At 43.6% G+C, this 17,685-nt stretch overlaps 1 protein-coding gene across 7 annotated transcripts in view; it reads left to right on the top strand.

The window, feature by feature from the left end:
* LOC121866116 (collagen alpha-1(I) chain-like) overlaps positions 1-17,685 on the top strand; it is a gene marked incomplete at its 5' end in the record, with an annotated part of 111,075 nt that overhangs the window by 63,503 nt on the left and 29,887 nt on the right. For all 7 annotated transcript variants that reach the window (XM_042365713.1, XM_042365732.1, XM_042365719.1 and 4 more), the window contains 1 exon segment: positions 17,500-17,667. In XM_042365713.1, coding sequence (XP_042221647.1) covers positions 17,500-17,667 — 168 coding nt within the window.

A 17,685-nucleotide genomic window follows, 5' to 3' on the forward strand; every position in this document is an offset into this window, starting at 1 on the left:
CTCTCTCTCTCTATCCCTCTCTTTCTCTCTCTCTCTATCCCTCTCTTTCTCTCTCTCTTCTAGTTTATCCTACTATTGCGGTAACGTATCCTACTGTGGCAGTAACACTACCCCTGTTGAGCTTGCTCGAAATCTAATAGGCAGAGATTTGTCACTGGACGTATTAACACTGAGTCCTTCGTCTTCACTTTGGCACACCGCACCAGGCCGTCATTACCCCATACCGCCTCGAATACCCTTCCTAGCATCCATTTGCTCCTTGGGAGAGGATGTCCAGATATGATGACGATGTTCCCAGTGCTTCTGTCGCCTCCGGAGTGTCGGGAGATATTCCTTCACCCACCTCTTCCAGAATTGGTTTGCAATGAATTGGGCATGCTTCCATTTTTGTCAGTACGCTTCTGCTATAGACTGATCGCCTCCAGTGGGCAGGGTACCTGCGTGCATTCGCAGTAAGTAAAGCGGCGTGAGTGCTTCTAGGTCTCTCGGATACTGGGTTGATAGGCCTCACGTTGACAATCTCTTCCACGGCACAGAACAGGGTGTTGAATCGCTCGTCGTCTAGTACCTGTGTGCCCAACACCCCCTGGAGAATCTTCTTCATCGTGCAGATCTGACGCTCCCATACTCCACCCATGTGACAGGCAGTCGGAGGGTTGAACTCCCATTCTATTTGCCTCTGCAAGAGTGTGTTCCTAACATTGACACTGCTGTTCCACTTACTCACCGCCTCCTGAAGTTCTCTGTTCGCTCCAATCATGTTGGTTCCATTGTCGGATCTGATGCGCTTGGGAGGTCCTCTGCGGGATGTGATCCTCGTCATGGCGTTGATGAATGAGTCTGTGTTCAGTGAGGTGAGGACTTCCCGGTGTATAGCTCGGGTGGCCAGATATGTAAACAAGCATCCCCAATCCCCATCTTCTCGCTCGGGCCCGGCCTTGTTTAACCATGAAGGGACCAAAACAGTCGACTCCGGTGCAGGTGAATGGCCGATCTTCTGGATGTACCCGTGTCCTCTGGCAGGTCAGCTTGGCGTTGGTGGGTAGGCTTGCAATTGCTTCTTCGACAAATTACACACGTACGTAGTACTCGGTCGATCAACTGATGGCACTTGGGTATCCAATATTTCTCGCGTAGCGTTGCTAGAGTGTCCTCGTGTCCTGAGTGGCCAGCCCTGGTCGAATGTGCCTCTTGTACGATAAGTTCTGTGGTTTTTGTCCCTGGGTAACAGTATGGGGGTTCCTTTGGTCTGGATGGAGAGCGGCACGCATCAGTTGGCCGCCTACTCTGATCAGGCCGTCTGCACCCAGGTAAAGTTCCAGTCTGCTTCCATCACCAGTCCTGATGGAGTGTCTTCGTTCCAGCGCGTCCATCTCGTGGGGAAATCCCTTCCTTTATATCAATCTTGAGACGACTAAGTTTACATCTTCTAATTCGCTGACCTTGAGACGATGTTTTCGGTGATGTCTGTTCTTTCGCTTCCCCAGCCGCCATAACATAAACCTTCTAATCCACACTATGCTATTCAGAAGTCGATGCCACGAGGAGTACCTGGCCCATAGCATATCGAGGATACCCTTTCCCTGGTCAGCATTCGTCGTCAGCACCGTGGTTTCCTTCTTCACCTCTGGGTCTCCGTCTGTGAGGTCTGGAATCCTCATTGGACTCTTTGGCCACCTGTCTTCTTCCAACAAGAGGAAAGAAGGTCCCCGAATCCACATGCCCTCATCGTTGAGCTCTGTTCCATGTAGTCCACAACTAGCGTCATCGGCTGTGTTCAGTGCCGATTTCACGTGGCGCCATTGTTCTGCATTGGAGTCCTCGTGTATTGTTACCACTCGATTGGCCACAAAGGAATGTAAGTGTACTTCGGTGTTTCGTATGTACTGAAGGACTGCCGTACTGTTTGTCCAGAACACTGATCTGTCTATTTGTAATTCAAGCTCTCGTCGTAGTTGTTTGCCTGCCTTGGCAGCCAGTACTGCCGCGCAGTGCTCGAGTCGAGATATGGTCTGCTGTTTCAGAGGGGCTAGCTTGGCCTTGCCACACACGAAGGAGATTCGTTCATCCCACCCAATACCTCGTCTACACTCATCTTGGAATATATAATTTTGGCTCTGGTGACTCTCGGAGCGATGAGTCCCAGTGGGTCATATATGGAGCTGACCATACACAGAAGGCTTCGTTTCGTCTCTGGTTTCTTATAGATTTGGACCCGGACCTCTAGTTCGTCCTTTTCCAGGTCCCACAAGATTCCAAGCGCTCGTTCAGTGGGGAGCCTGTCGTCTTTCAAATGACTTCCTTTACTCCCACGGCTTTCTCTGTCTGTGGAATTGCCTTGAGGACTTCCCTGTGATTACAGACCCACTTCGTAAGTCTGAATCCGCCCTTCTTCCTCAGCTGTCTCAGTCAATGGGTAATTATCGTTGCCTTCCTCGGCGAATCTACTGAGAGAAGCAGATCGTCAACGTAGAAGTTACCCAGCGCATGAAGGGCTACACATACCTCCAAAGAGATGTACTGTCATTTGGTAAGTGGCGGGGCCCCTGGCAGCTGGTCGTCCGTCCACCATAAGAATCGTAAGGCGTCTCGATGTTCGGGTACTACTCGCACTTAGTGGAACGTTGCCTCGATCTCGGCCATGAGTGCCACCTTTCCTTGTCTGAATCTGATGAGGACTCCCATCAAATCGTTGTTAAGGTCTGGCCCTTGCATCACCTGGCTGTTCAACGACATCAACTCATATTCGGCTGCACAATCAAAACTATTCTCACCTTTTCTGGCTTGTTGGGATTCAACACGGGGTGATGTGAGAGATGCCAGGTCTTCCCGGGTTTAACGCTGAGTTCTTGACGTGGGACTCGCTCAGCATGTCCCTCGTCGAATAGACGTCTCATCTCTTCTTGATACCTCTGAGAGAGCCTTGGGTTCTTTAGGAGGCATTTCTCAGTTCCGCCAATCGCTGTTCGGCAAGCTTCTTATTGTCTGGGAGTTCAGGTTCTTCTTGGTGAAACAACAATGACCTTCGGGATAGTGATGGATCGGCTCTTTCTTTCTCCTACGCTAACCACTTTTACACTGATTTCTTCGGTGTTTACATTACCTTTTCCTTTCATGATTGTTCCAATGGAGAGGGAAAACTGGCCTTCCCTCTGCTTGTAGCCTTGGTACTGCTCGTCAGAACTCAAGTGGAGTGTAGAAGCCTCGAGTGTGCTCCAGAACAGCCATCTATACCACATACCACCTTCTGGCTGCACTCCGTTATCCGGTGATTACGACCGAGGCTGGCGAAGCAGCGATGTTCTTCCCTTACGAGGTAAGTTTGCTGACCTGTGGACATGCTGAGGAATGTCCGACACATTTGAAGAAGGTGATCTCCGCGGCATAACGAGCGGCGTTCATCGTCCGTTTCTCTGATTGTCTTTATTCCTGATGTCACCAGACCCACAAGTTTCTTTCTTGACGAGGATTGGCATGAGGATGAGTCTGCATATATTCAGCTTGGTTCCTCCGGTCCTTGCCCCTTTGGGGCCTCCTCCGCCTTGTCGACCATATCCACAGCGAATCCATCATCCACTCGATCCTCGGAGGCTTCCCTTGCTTCCTTTTGTATTTATGCACATTATTCACATAGTCGTCACTTATGGTCCTTCATCAACGTTCGTGGTTTCGGTGAGCGAGCTTGATGCTCGGAAGTACTTCCGTGCTCCCCCTGGTGAAATGCTCCCGGCTCTGCGGTTAAGGTGAGCGTCGGGAATCTTCTTGGAGTGTATAGCGTTTCTTTGTCAGTTTCGGTTTCAGGAAGGTCGTGTCTCTGGTAGTGATAACACCTTTCTGCGATCTTCTGTTGCTGTTCAGATTGTCGGACCATAGTCCGACACAGGCCTTTTCCTGTAGGCGGCCCGTTTGGTGGTTCCGGCTGGAGCTCTTGGAGCAGCCAGGCCGGCTTTGGGATTGGGATGGAGGTTATCTTACCTGCAGGTATGAAAGGATACTGCAAGTTTACAAGTGTAAGCAGACCCTCGATCAGTGAACGCTTACCACCAACCCCCATTCTTGGACATAGTCAATTTCGGAGTGGTGCGCCCCCTGAACTGGTGTCCGCACTTGCTGGGGAGGAAACTTTCTAAGCTATCTGGGTGATGGGTATCATGTGAGGACCTGGAGAATGTGGTGAAGGTTGTCTGTATGGGCCTTAGAGATTGGCACTAACTCTGTTTGTAGCGTGGAGCAGTCATTAAAAGTTTCCATCGGAGGGTCTGACCATGGGTGTAGAAGGCCGCTCCGAATCTATGATGTTTTGGTCCAACGAGCCGTCTGAGAAGTATTATGCTGCATCGGCCGGTGTCTTAGTGGTTAGGGATTCCTGAGTTATTCTTTTGAGGTCCTCCTTCTGGAGGTTGGCTTTGCTATCACTTAGTTCTGTGCTGCCCTTACTTTGAAGTCAATTCATACCTTCGATGGCGTTCTGCATCACCGCTGCCCCATCTCATTTTTACTCATTCCCTTCCATGTCCATGTGGTGTTCTCGCGGTATATCTTGTACTTGGTTTTCCTTCTCCTGGGTTCCTGTTGGTATCAATGCTTCCGGAAAGTGGGTATGACGGGTGGAAACATGTTCCCTCTCCCCTGATGGGATGTTCCAGACTCTGAAGTGCTGAGTGTTGGGAACCCTCCTTGGGTGGGTGTCGAGGTGTAGCAGCGAGACACTCCTGATTCCGGCGATTGACAACGTGGGTCTCGTGCTTACCTCGTTGCGGCTGTCATCCCTTCACTCGTTTCCAGAAAGGGCTTTCCTCCTGGTAATGACAGCATCTCACCAAAGTCCTCCGTATCGCCTAAAGTCTGAAGTTGTTCCATATGATCTTTCATATTCTGCATCATTGCCGTCAATTGGGTGAGCGTCTGCTGATAACCTCCAATTACCCTATTTAACCGGCGTGTTGGTTTCATCCTTCTCTCCGGTGAAAGGGTTTCTCTACTTCGCCCTGGCTGTATGAGTGACCGGTTAGCATCTCCGTTAGGGCCTCCAGGTCTTCTACGCTGGCTAGGCTTATCTCCTCTGCCTTGTTTCCTTCCATGACTGGTGACACAGTGAACTCGATTTGACTCTTTCGGTGAACAGTTTTAGAGACGTTTGGTTAAGCGGGAACGCTATTCAACTGACAAGTCTGCTTGTTTAAAACGATGTCATATAACTGAGGTCATACAAGCGATGTCATACAATCTGAAGTTATGTAAGCGGTGTCATACAACTCAAGTCGTATAAGCGATGTCATACAACTGAAGTAATATAAGCGATGTCATACATCTGAAGTACGATGTCACACTATCACGACCACAGTGATGTCACACACGAGCGACGTCCCTCAAACGCGTGACGTGCAATACGCACGAGTGATGTCACACAAACACGACCACAGAGACCCCACAATCAATGTAGGGACTCCTTACACAAACTGATGTCACAAACACTACTGCAGCGCCCTTGCTTGAATACTGAAATAGATATATTTCATTGAATGTATTCCATTTCGTATTCTCAACCTGTATAGGGCCCCACTACTCACTTACACAACGTTACCTAATTGTCTATACGCTTTGATCACCATCTCTCCCGTGTGTTCGTACGAATATTACTGACCCAGAGTCCACTCTGTCAAGAATGAACAATAACACTCCCGCGCGCCCGTACGGACAATTTTGCACCGAGACCAGTCCTTTCTGAAATGGCTGACACTGGACCCATCTACAGAGGCGTCACGTTTCTACACACACGTGCTATACACGTATTCAACCCACAACCCCTTTTCGCTGGGGTTAACTATTGTTATACAGTATACATATATATATACACACACATATACATATATACACATATACATATATATATATACATACACAATATACATATATATATATATATATATATATATATATATATATATATATATATATATATATATATATATATATATATATATATATATATATATATATATATATATATACAGTATATACAAACACACTTATACATATATACACATATACACATATACATATATATATACAAACACATATATACATATACAGTATATTCATATACATACACATAATTTGAATGTTGTACACACACTCAACCCACAACCCTTTTCGCTGGGGTTAACTATTATATATAAGGATTACACTTGAGTTGATGATTCACAAATTCAATCAAAGGCGCGCTCTGCTGCTGCGTAGTTGCGGGGTGTCGGGCCGGCTGTAGATCCATGCATCGACTGTCGAGTCACTGAGTCACTCGCCAGTTCTCAGTAGACTGTATCCTGACTGTCTAGGACCCACGTTTTGACTGTAACCGCCCAATGAGCGACTGTGGGATAATGAAACCCATGCACGTAGGACTCGATTGTTCTTTATTCGGTCAAAACCTGCAGAGCACAAATTACATATGTTACATATGAGATAATTAATTCATTCGTACGTTCCTTCACTATTAACAACTACATATTATATATTTGAGTAGAGTGGAGTGTCAAACCATATACAAACTTACGTGTTTCGGGTCTAATGTAGGACGTATTAGCTCCCTGACTTGTTAGCCCACTGGACGGCTAGAGACTATCTTCTGAACCCCACAGGGAGTGAGTCAGCCAGAGGCGAGGGCCATCTGTTTCACATTTAACACCTCAGCAAAGCTCGTTGTCAACACTCTGTCTTTCTTTCTCTCTCTCTATCCCTCTCTTTTTCTCTCTTTTCTAGTTTATCCTACTATGGCGGTAACATATCCTACTGTGGCGGTAACACTATCTATAGAACACTCTTGTACTCTATCGATACAACACTCCTGTACACTCTCTATAGAAAACTCCAGTACACTATCTATAGATCACTTCAGTACACTATCTAAAGATTAATCTCGCAGTACACTATCTATAGAAGACTCCAATACTCTATCAATATAACTCTCCAGTACACTATTTACAGAACACTCTTGTACATTATCCATAGAACACTCCAGTACACTAGCCATAGAACTCTCCAGGACACTATCTACGAACATTCCAGTAAACTATCCATAAAACACACCAGGACACCATCTATAGAACACTCCACTACACTATTCATATATATATATATATATATATATATATATATATATATATATATATATATATATATATATATATATATATATATATATATATATATATATATATATATATATATATATATATATATAACACTCCAGTACATTATCTATAGAACACTCCAGTTCACTTTCTATAGAACACTCCAATACTCTATCTATAGAACACTCTAGTACACTATCTATAGAAAACCCCATTACATAGAACACTCCAGTATACTATCTATAGAACGCTCTTGTTTTTTATCCATAGAAGACTCCAGTACACTATTTATAGAACACTCCTTTACAATATCTAAAGAACACTTCAGTACACTATCTATAGAACACTCCAGTACACTATATAAAGAACACTCCAGTACACTATCTAAAGATTAATCTCGTAGTACACTATCCATAGAACACTCCAGTACACTACCTATAGAACAGTCCAGTACACTTTCTATACAACTCCCCAGTACACTATCTATAGAACACTTGAGTACACTATCTATAGAAGACTCATGTACTCTATTCATAGAACACTCTTTTACTCTATCCATAGAACACTCTAGTACACTATCTATAGAACAATCCAGTACACTATCTATAGAACACTCTTGCACTCTATCCTTAGAACGCTCCAGTAGACTCTCTAAAGAACACTCTAGTACACTATCTATAGAACACTCCAGTACACTATATATAGAACATTACAGTACACTATCTATAGAAGACTCCACTACACTATATAAAACACTACAGTACATTATCTATAGAACACTCCATCATTACACTACCTATACAACACTCCAGTACACTATCTATAGAACACTCCAGTACATTTTCTATAGAACACTCTAATACTCTACCTATAGAACACTCTAGTACACTCTCTATAGAAAACCCCAATACATAGAATACTCCAGTACACTATCTATAGAACACTCTTGTACTCTATCCATAGAGCACTCCAGTATACTATCTATCAACACTCCAGTACATTATCTATAGAACACTCCATCATTACAGTACCTATACATCACTCCAGAAACACTATCTATAGAACACTCTAGTACACTATCTATAGAACACTCCAATACTCTATCTATAGAACACTCTAGTACACTATCTATAGAAAACCCCAGTACATAGAACACATAAGTACACTATCTATAGAACGCTCTTGTTTTTTATCCATAGAAGACTCCAGTACACTGTTTATAGAACACTCCTTTACAATATCTAAAGAACACACCAGTACACTATCTGCAGAACACTCCTTAAGTACACTATCTATAGAAAACCCCAGTACATAGAACACATAAGTACACTATCTATAGAACGCTCTTGTTTTTTATCCATAGAAGACTCCAGTACACTGTTTATAGAACACTCCTTTACAATATCTAAAGAACACTCCAGTACACTATCTATAGAACACCCCAGTACACTATATATAGAACACTCTAGTAAACCATCTATAGAACGCAATTTTACTCTGTCCATAGAACACTCCAGTACACTATCTATAGAACACTCCAGTACACAATATTAAGAACACTCCAGTACACTAGTTAAAGATTAATCTCGTAGTACACTATCTATAGAACACTCCAGTACACTATATATGGAACACTCCAATACACTATCTATACAACACTCCAGTACACTTTATAAAGAACACTCCAGTACACTGTCTTAAGAATAATCTTGTAGTACACTGTCTAATCTATTGTCTATAGGACACTCCAGTATCCCTATCGATAGAACATTCCAGTACACTTTCTATAGAACATTTCAGTACACTATCTATAGAACACTCCAGTACACTATCTATAGAACACTCCAGTACACTATCTATAGAACACTCTTGTAGTCTATCCATAGACACCCCAGTACACTGTCTATAGAACCCTCCTTTAGTACTCTACTTTTTTTCTTTTTTTTTTGTTAAGGTGAGGAAAGGATGGAATACATGCTGGGAGTCAAGGCACAGCCAAACATGAAGGATAGAGGAGTCCCGACACATGGTCGTGGAGGGCAAGGTTGGAAAAGAAGTTTAATGAGTTAAACAGAGGGGGACGACACCCCTTGTTTTACATATTACAGAATTTGTTGGCTAACTAAGCTAACATAGGATTTAGGATGGGGTTGCACAATGTCTACTTTGGCAGATAATGACTAGTTTGTTTTTACAAATACATGTTTATTAAAATCTTATACTGCATTACGTTACGGACTCACTAGATTGTGATTTGTTAAATATGAACTTATATCATCTAAGTTTTAATCTAAGGTGGATCACTGTGGCGAACATAGATGGGTCGCGGGTTGGGTTGTTGTGGTGCGGACAGACTTCGTGGCCACCAGGCATGGGGTCGCCCTCCGTTGATGTCTTCCCCGCGTAGGTGGTCTGGGCTGTGAGGGTCGTCTAGGAGCTTGTCCCAAACCTTCTTCAAAAGGCGATGGAACCTGGCGTTGATGGTTTCCACTGTCTCCTTGTAGGGTGGCGCTTGGCCACTGGCTGACCTCAAACACTTGATTTAGAAGCTCTGTAGTTGTTGTAGTCTGGTCTTCCCGAATGTGACGAGTGGTATATGTGGGTACTCCAACACAGGCCTCACCAGCGCCTTGTACAGGTTGATTTGTATCTTCTCAGGCATCAATTTAAAACGTTTTAATTTGGCTGCGGCAACTTTGACTTTCTTCAGTGTGTCCTTAACGTGGGAATTGATGCCCGTCCAAGAGATGAAGAGGCCGAGCAACCTTCCTTGTTTAGAGTACTCAATCTCTTCGTCGTCGATCATCAATGGCGCCGGCTTGGATTTGGCTAAGGGTATGACCTCGTAATTCGTTTTGTTTGTTTTTATTTTCCATTTATTTTCATACTCCTTTGCCGTGGACCTTCCTGGGCAGGTGACGAGCTGTGTTACATCGTCGGCATACATGATGTACTCGCTGCCAACGATTGGGGGTTGCAGGTCAGCCGTGTAGAGCGTGTATAGGGTTGGTGAGAGACAAGAACCCTGAGGCACGCCGCTCGAGAGTGAGAATTCTTCTCCAAACTGTTCTTGCATCTTGATTTTGGCTCTGCGGTCCGTAATGAAGTTGCACAGCAGGCGCGTCAGTGTTTCGTTAAGCCCCAGTTATATGATCTTATGCTGCAGCCCTGCGTGCCAAACTTTCTCAAACGCCTTGCTGACGTCCACCAGTACTACTTTGCACTGCAGGCGGCCAGTCATGGCGTTGGCGATCTGCTCGTATGCTTGGGCTATGACGGTGGATGTGCCTCTGTATTGGCGGAAGCCGAACTGGCGGGGAATATGCACGTCTTCGTCCTCTAGATACACCGGCAACCGCTTGTTTACTATTTCTTAGAGGATTTTGGCAGGTACCTCGAGCAGCGATATTGGTCGAAAGTTTTGGACTTTGTTTGGAGGCTTCCCTGCTTTTGGTATGAGGCGGATAACGGCGAATTTGATTATCTTAGGGAAGTATCCAGAGACGAGGCAGGCATTGCATATACGAGCAACCCTCTCTATCATGTTATCGGGGAGTTGAGCCAGGATCTTCTTGTTAATATGGCTTTGCCCAGGTGATTTGTTTTTAAATCCTATTATGACGGCTGACACATCTGCAGGATCTATGCGCTCCGTCAGGTAGCTTTGCAACACTCCAGTACACTATCTATAGAACACTCCGGTACACTATAGAACTCTCCAATACTCTATTTATAAAACACTCCAGTACACTATCTATAGAACACCCCAGTAAACTATATGTAGAACACTCTAGTATAGTATCTATAGGACACCCTTGTACTCTATCCATAGAACACTCCAGTACACTATCTATAGAACACTACTTTACAATATCTAAAGAACACTCCAGTACACTATCTATAGAACACTCTTGGGCTCTAGCCAAAGAACACTCCAGTGCACTATCTATGCAACACTCCAGTACACTATCAATAGAACACTCCAGTACACTATATAAAGAACAATCCAGTACACTACCTAAAGATTAATCTCGTAGTGCACTATCCACAGAACACTCCAGTACACTATATATAGAAACACTCCAGTACACTCTCTCTACAACGCTCCAGTACACTATCGATAGAACACTCCAATACACTGTCTAAAGAATAATCTCGTAGTACACTATCTATAGAACACTCCAGTGCACTATCTATAGAACACTCCAGTACACTATCTATAGAACACTCCAGTACACTTTCTATAGAACACACCAGTACACTATCTATAGAGCACTCCAGTACACTATCTATAGAACACTCCAGTGCACCCTCTATACAACACTCCAGTGCACTATCGATAGAACACTCTAGTACACTGTCTAAAGAATAATCTCGTAGTACACTATCTATAGAACACTCCAGTACACTATCTATAGAACAATCCAGTACACTATCTATAGAACACTCCTTCAGTACACTATCGATAGAACACCCCACTACATTTTCTATAGAACACGGCTTCAGTACGCTGTCCATAGATCACTCCAGTACGCTGTCTATAGAACACTCCTTAAGGACATAAAATATAGAACACACCAGTACACTATCTATAGAACACTCCAATACATTATCTAAAGATTAATCTCGCAGTGCAAAATCCATAGAACACTCCAGTACACTATATATAGAACACTCCAGTACACTCTCTATACAACACTCCAGTACACTATCGGTAGAACACTCCAGTACACTGTCTAAAGAATAATCTCGTAGTACACTATCTATAGAACACTCCAGTACACTATCTATAGAACACCCCAGTACACTTTCTATAGAAAACTCCAGTACACTATCTATAGAACACTCCAGTACACTATATGTCGAACACTCCAGCCACTATCTATGGAACACTCCAGTACACTGTCTGTAGAACACTCCAGTACACTATCCATATAACACTCCAGCACACTATCTATAGAACACTCCTTAAGAATATTATATATAAAACTCCCCAATACACTATCTATAGAACACTCCAGTACACTATCCATGGAACAACACTCCAGTACACTATCTATAGAGCACTCCAGTACATTGTCTATAGAACACTCCAGTACACTATCCATACTACAATACTCCAGTACACTATCTATAGTGCACTCCAGTACACTGTCTATAGAACACTCCTGTACACTATCCATAGAACATTCCAGTACACTATCTATAGAACACTCCTTCAGTACACTATCAATAGAACACCCCACAACATTTTCTATAAAACACGGCTTCATTACACTGGACTTTAATTTCTCACTTGACTTGGGGTTTATTAAAGATTATTAGATGGTAATTGCAGTGGAAGCGCCCCTTAGTGAGAAATCCCGAACCAGCACAAGAGCACTTAACTTTACTAAACAAAATGAATTGTCCGTGACCCATGGAAGGATAGCGTCTGTGACTGGGATGAATGAGACACACTGTAAAATTTACACTTATATTCCCTCCAACACTACAAACACAATCAAATAGTGGTACACCAATATGTGCACTTCTTAACCTGAACTTAAAATACTACTCTGGGGAATAAAAGTTATACATGATGTTGAAATTATTAGAACCTCAGGCAATGCCTCATTAGAGGATAATAAGTTTAAAGTATTAAGAAATGTTGCTTGCACACATGAACCAGGCCTTAAGGGCTTTCAACCAAATATCAATCATTGAGAAAATGGTATTAAAAAAATAAGAAATAAATAACTCTACAATGAATAGGCTTTAAGGGCACTCTCCAAAATTATATCCAGCACTGAGAAAATGGTATAAAATCAGAGCTTATTAACTCCACCCTGAATAGGCCTTCAGGGCGCTCAACAAAATTATATTACCACAGCAGATACACACCTCCAAACCTAACTTAAACACGACTCTGGAGAACAAAGGTTATACCGGAGATTGAGATTATAAAGAAATATTAAATGCACACAGCATACATTAGTAACTGAAAAAATAGTATTAACTACACACAAAAATATTGTCACTATTATTAAGAAGTTACTGAGTCCACCAATACCCGTGAACCATGCTTCCTAACCTAACACACACACAGATTCCACCTGCACTCCGTAGTCGTTTAAGGCACAACCAACCGGCACCCGTAGTTTAAGGCCCAAATCAGCCTTTCTCCACCTTGGAAAGTGTACCTCTACACTCCACTGACTCTTGGCCCCAGTGTGGGGCCCTGTATCACTCAGCTGGCTTCACTTTGCCCCCAGTACATCCATGAAGCGGAAGGGAGTGAGCCAATCAGACCTTATACAGTTGAGAGAAGCTTTAGCTTCCTGTTAGTAAAAGGTTTTCACTAAGCTGCTTCAAGATATGTGGTATTGTGAGCCGAGGTAGAGGAGAGTTGATGACCCCAAACGATCGTCACTTCGTTAGTTGGGCACCTAGACAGCTGGGTTCACTCCAACTCTCACCATACTCAACAGGTGGCTCAAACCCAGGTCAGTGGACGGTCATACAGCTCGCTTCACCACTCGTGTCTCATACCGCCAGTGGACGTTATCATACCGCGTGGGGTCTACAGAACCCTGAAAAACCCGGGCTGTTAGCAATTGTCTCACATCACCGTTTGTTCCTACCGCCCTATCAAGCTTTGTCTGAGATTGAATAAAACTTACTTGTTAATACTGATGTTAAATAAACGAAGGAACCAGGGCACGAGATCCGTCTCTCCTGGGTACAGCACAGAGGTGGTCCTTGACCTCTCTCACAGCTCCCCGGCCACCTTGCTCCCTGGTTCACGCTTTCCGGGAGTGACTTATTTGCCAAACGATTAAACTTAATTAGGAGGTATGCAACATTTTCAGACTGGGAAACGATCTATAATTATTTTCAATTTAATAACTGATATTTAATTTCATGATTCGCGTCCCTATTAACTCGGTAAATTACATTTAATATCGTATAGGCCTAGTTCCACAACCTCTCGCTACATGCGGGGAGCGCTCTCTTCCCTCAGATGACCTTGAAAACTCAGTATCGCCAATGGCGCGGCATTTGAAATTACTCTGAAATTTCTGAATATTACATATATATATATATATATATATATATATATATATATATATATATATTTCATTAGCCCAATAGCACGCGGACTTCTACATACAATCAACACCTCAACCCGCCAGGATTCGAACCCACGACCCACTAGCCCATGACTGTGACCGGGGAATGCTAACCGCTGGACCACCAGGATACTAAAAGCAGTCCTAGACTTGGTTATATTTCACACAAAGCCTGTTCAACGAGCTTATGGCGCCGTGAACCTCTAATGGGGTCTACCCTTATCACGTAGGTGGTCAGAGTAACGTTTTACCAAGTCCGGCTTCGAAACACGAGGATCCATATATATTTCATTAGCCCAATAGCACGCGGACTTCTACATACAATCAACGCCTCAACCCGCCAGGATTCGAACCCACGGCCCATTAGCCCATGACTGTGACCGGGGAACGCGAACCGCTGGACCACCAGGATACTAAAAGCAGTCCTAGACTTTGTTATATTTCACACAAAGCCTGTTCAACGAGCTTATGGCGCCGTGAACCTCTAATGGGGACTGCCCGTATCACGTAGGTGGTCATAGTAACTCCAGTACACTATCTATAGAACACTCCTGTATTCTATCCATAGAACACTCCAGTACACTGTCTATAGAACCCTCCTTCAGTACACAGACAGACATGAAGGATAGAGAATTTACGAAAGATAGTTGTAGGGGAAAGGTTGGAAAATAAGTTTATTAAATCAAACTGGGCACGACCACCTCCCCTACCCCCCTCTATTCGTCAAATATGGCACTAATGGGGGGAAAGCTAGCAATCCTTGCGAGAATTCTACATCGACTTTCCTTGGGATGATTGTTGCTTTTCCACTTGGGACACCTCGATTTGTGCTGACAGCATTGCTGGGGTTCTACAGGGTGGTATGTGTGCATTTATTCCATATTCTACCAAAACTTTCACTTTACAATCATGGTTTAATCGATCCGGCTCTCTTTGTTGCAGGGAGATAGATTGGCATATCAAGCTATGGACTCCTTCTCCTATTACCCACTCCTCTTTCAATTCTTCGAGGAATCGTTGTAAGGCTATTCTTCGTTGGGCCAAGCGGAATTTTATTAAAAAGAAAGACCGCTGTCCTGACTAATTTTCCTCTAGTAAGTCCTTCTGGTACTTAACCAAAAAATGTGTAATAACTTCTGCACTCCTTCTTTTCCTACTCTCTTCCGACCTGATAACTCTGTAGCCAACTCTCCCCCTGACAATGCCATTCTCTTTGGCACCTTATTCTTCTGTAATGCCACCTTAGACATTTCCAACTCTATCCCTCCTACCCCTGCTCCTCCTACTGAACCTATGCACTTTCCTATAATCTCCACTCGGAGGTATGCTGGTGTGTTATCCAAGTTGGATGTGAGTAAGGCGCATGGACCAGACGGACTACCCCCTCGTGTTCTGAGGGAGTGTGCTGAAGCTCTGTCCCCTGCGCTTGCTTGCTTATTTTGCTTTTGCCTCAAAACCCAAACTTTTCCTTCTTCTTGGAAGCATGCCTTGGTTCAGCCCATCCCAAAGTAGGGTGACCATTCTAATCCCTCTAACTCTCATTTTCCCCTTCACCTTGAACGTCATTCTCTTTTGTCGGATCACCGGTATGACTTTCGCCAGGCGAGATCTACTGGTGATCTGCTCTCCTACTGCACCCATCTTTGGTCATCCTCTCTCAGGGATTATGGGGAAACTTTTGTCGTGGCCCTCGATATCTCCAAAGCATTTGACAGGGTGTGGCTCAATTCTTTGCTTTCTAAACTTCCCTCGTATGGTTTCTCTCCCCCACTTTGTTCTCTAATCTCTAGCTTCCTTGAGAACCGATCCATGGCGGTTGTTGTCGAGGGATCGACCTCTCGCTCTTTCTCTATCAATAGTGGTGTCCCACAGGGTTCTGTTTTTCACCTACTGTCTTCCTTCTTTTTATCAATGATTTACTTCACACTACAACTAATTCTATCCATTCTTACGCTGATGATTCTACTCTTCACTCTTCTTCATATTTTCCCCGTCCCCCTAACTCTCAAACTAGATCTGGTTCTAGAGCTGATATCATTACATTTATCAATGCGGATCTGTGCAGCATCTCCGAATGGGGAGATAGAAACTTGATTAAATTCAATAGTGATAAAACCCAGTATTTACCAATTACACTTTTCAAATTAGATGATCTCCCACCATTTCTAAAATAGATATGCTAGGCCTCGCCGTTTCCTCGGATATGTCATGGAAGCCACCATCCTCAACATTGCTAAAGCTGCCTCCCGAAAGTTGGGAATGGTATACAGATGACGTAGTTACTTCACTCCTGAACAGTTGCTTCGAGTATATAAGGGATTCATTCGTCTAACTTGGAGTATTGCTCTCATATAGGGGGTGTCTCTTCTTTCCAACTGTTAGATAGGGTGGAATCAAAGACATTTCGTCTTATTAACTCTCCTCTTTTAGTTGACAATCTTTCTTCCCTTTCTCTTCACTGCAATGTTGCTTCACTCTCTCTCTTTTACAGGTACTTTAACGGGCAATGTTCGGTGGATTTGGCATACTGTGTACCGCCGGCAAGGCCGTAGGGTCCTAACACGCGTCTTGCCCGCGATGCCCACCATTTCTCTGTGGATGTCGGTCACACTAGAATAACCCGTTACAGTGAATCCTTCTTTCCTCACAGAGCCAAGCTGTGGAATGCTCTGCCTTCTTCTGTGCTTCCATGCTCATACAATCTGTCTCACTTTAAAAAGATGGCTTTCCGGCATCTTGGTGGTTTAGATTAATATAACCTTTTCCTTTTCTATTTTTAATTTCTTTTAGTCTTATTTTTTCGCCCCCTTAGGACCCTTTGTGGGTCGTTGACCTGGGCCCGGGTGGGCTAATCTCCGTAAAAAAAAATGCTATTTGCCCCACACAATGATTTTCAGAAATGTGAAATTTGTATATTCGGGTCATTTTATAAAAGTCATGTGTGAGGTAGTTTGGTAGCCGTTGTTGACCTTGTATTAGTACAGTATTTACACAAAGTCATGTATTAAGGAAGAGTTTTTCTTTGTTACTCTTGCTTGTATTCAAGAGATTTCAGGAGTGTGTCCATTGTGTTTGTATATAGGACGAAAATAAATTCCAGATAACTGCAGAGTTCACTATTTAGTTAGTGTAGATATATGTTACTAGTGTTTTGTATTGGGATCTATATTTAAAAAATATATATATACAGTATCTTCACAAAAATTAACAGAAATTATGCAAAACAATTTTAAACTGAACTATTCCGTTTTTTACAGGGAGGCGGTAATTCAGACACACACACAGTCCCTGGTCCACCTGGACCAGCAGGTTCACCTGGTCTACCCGGTCCTCCTGGCCCACCGGGCTTAATTGGTAGACCTCATGAAGGCGAGAACCAGATGTATGTGCCTGTGCCGGGGCCACCAGGACCACCAGGACCACCTGTAAGCAGATACAGAGTA

This window comes from Homarus americanus, unplaced genomic scaffold (genome assembly GCF_018991925.1).
Source record: "Homarus americanus isolate GMGI-L3 unplaced genomic scaffold, GMGI_Hamer_2.0 scaffold32583, whole genome shotgun sequence".
Lineage (NCBI taxonomy): Eukaryota > Metazoa > Arthropoda > Malacostraca > Decapoda > Nephropidae > Homarus > Homarus americanus.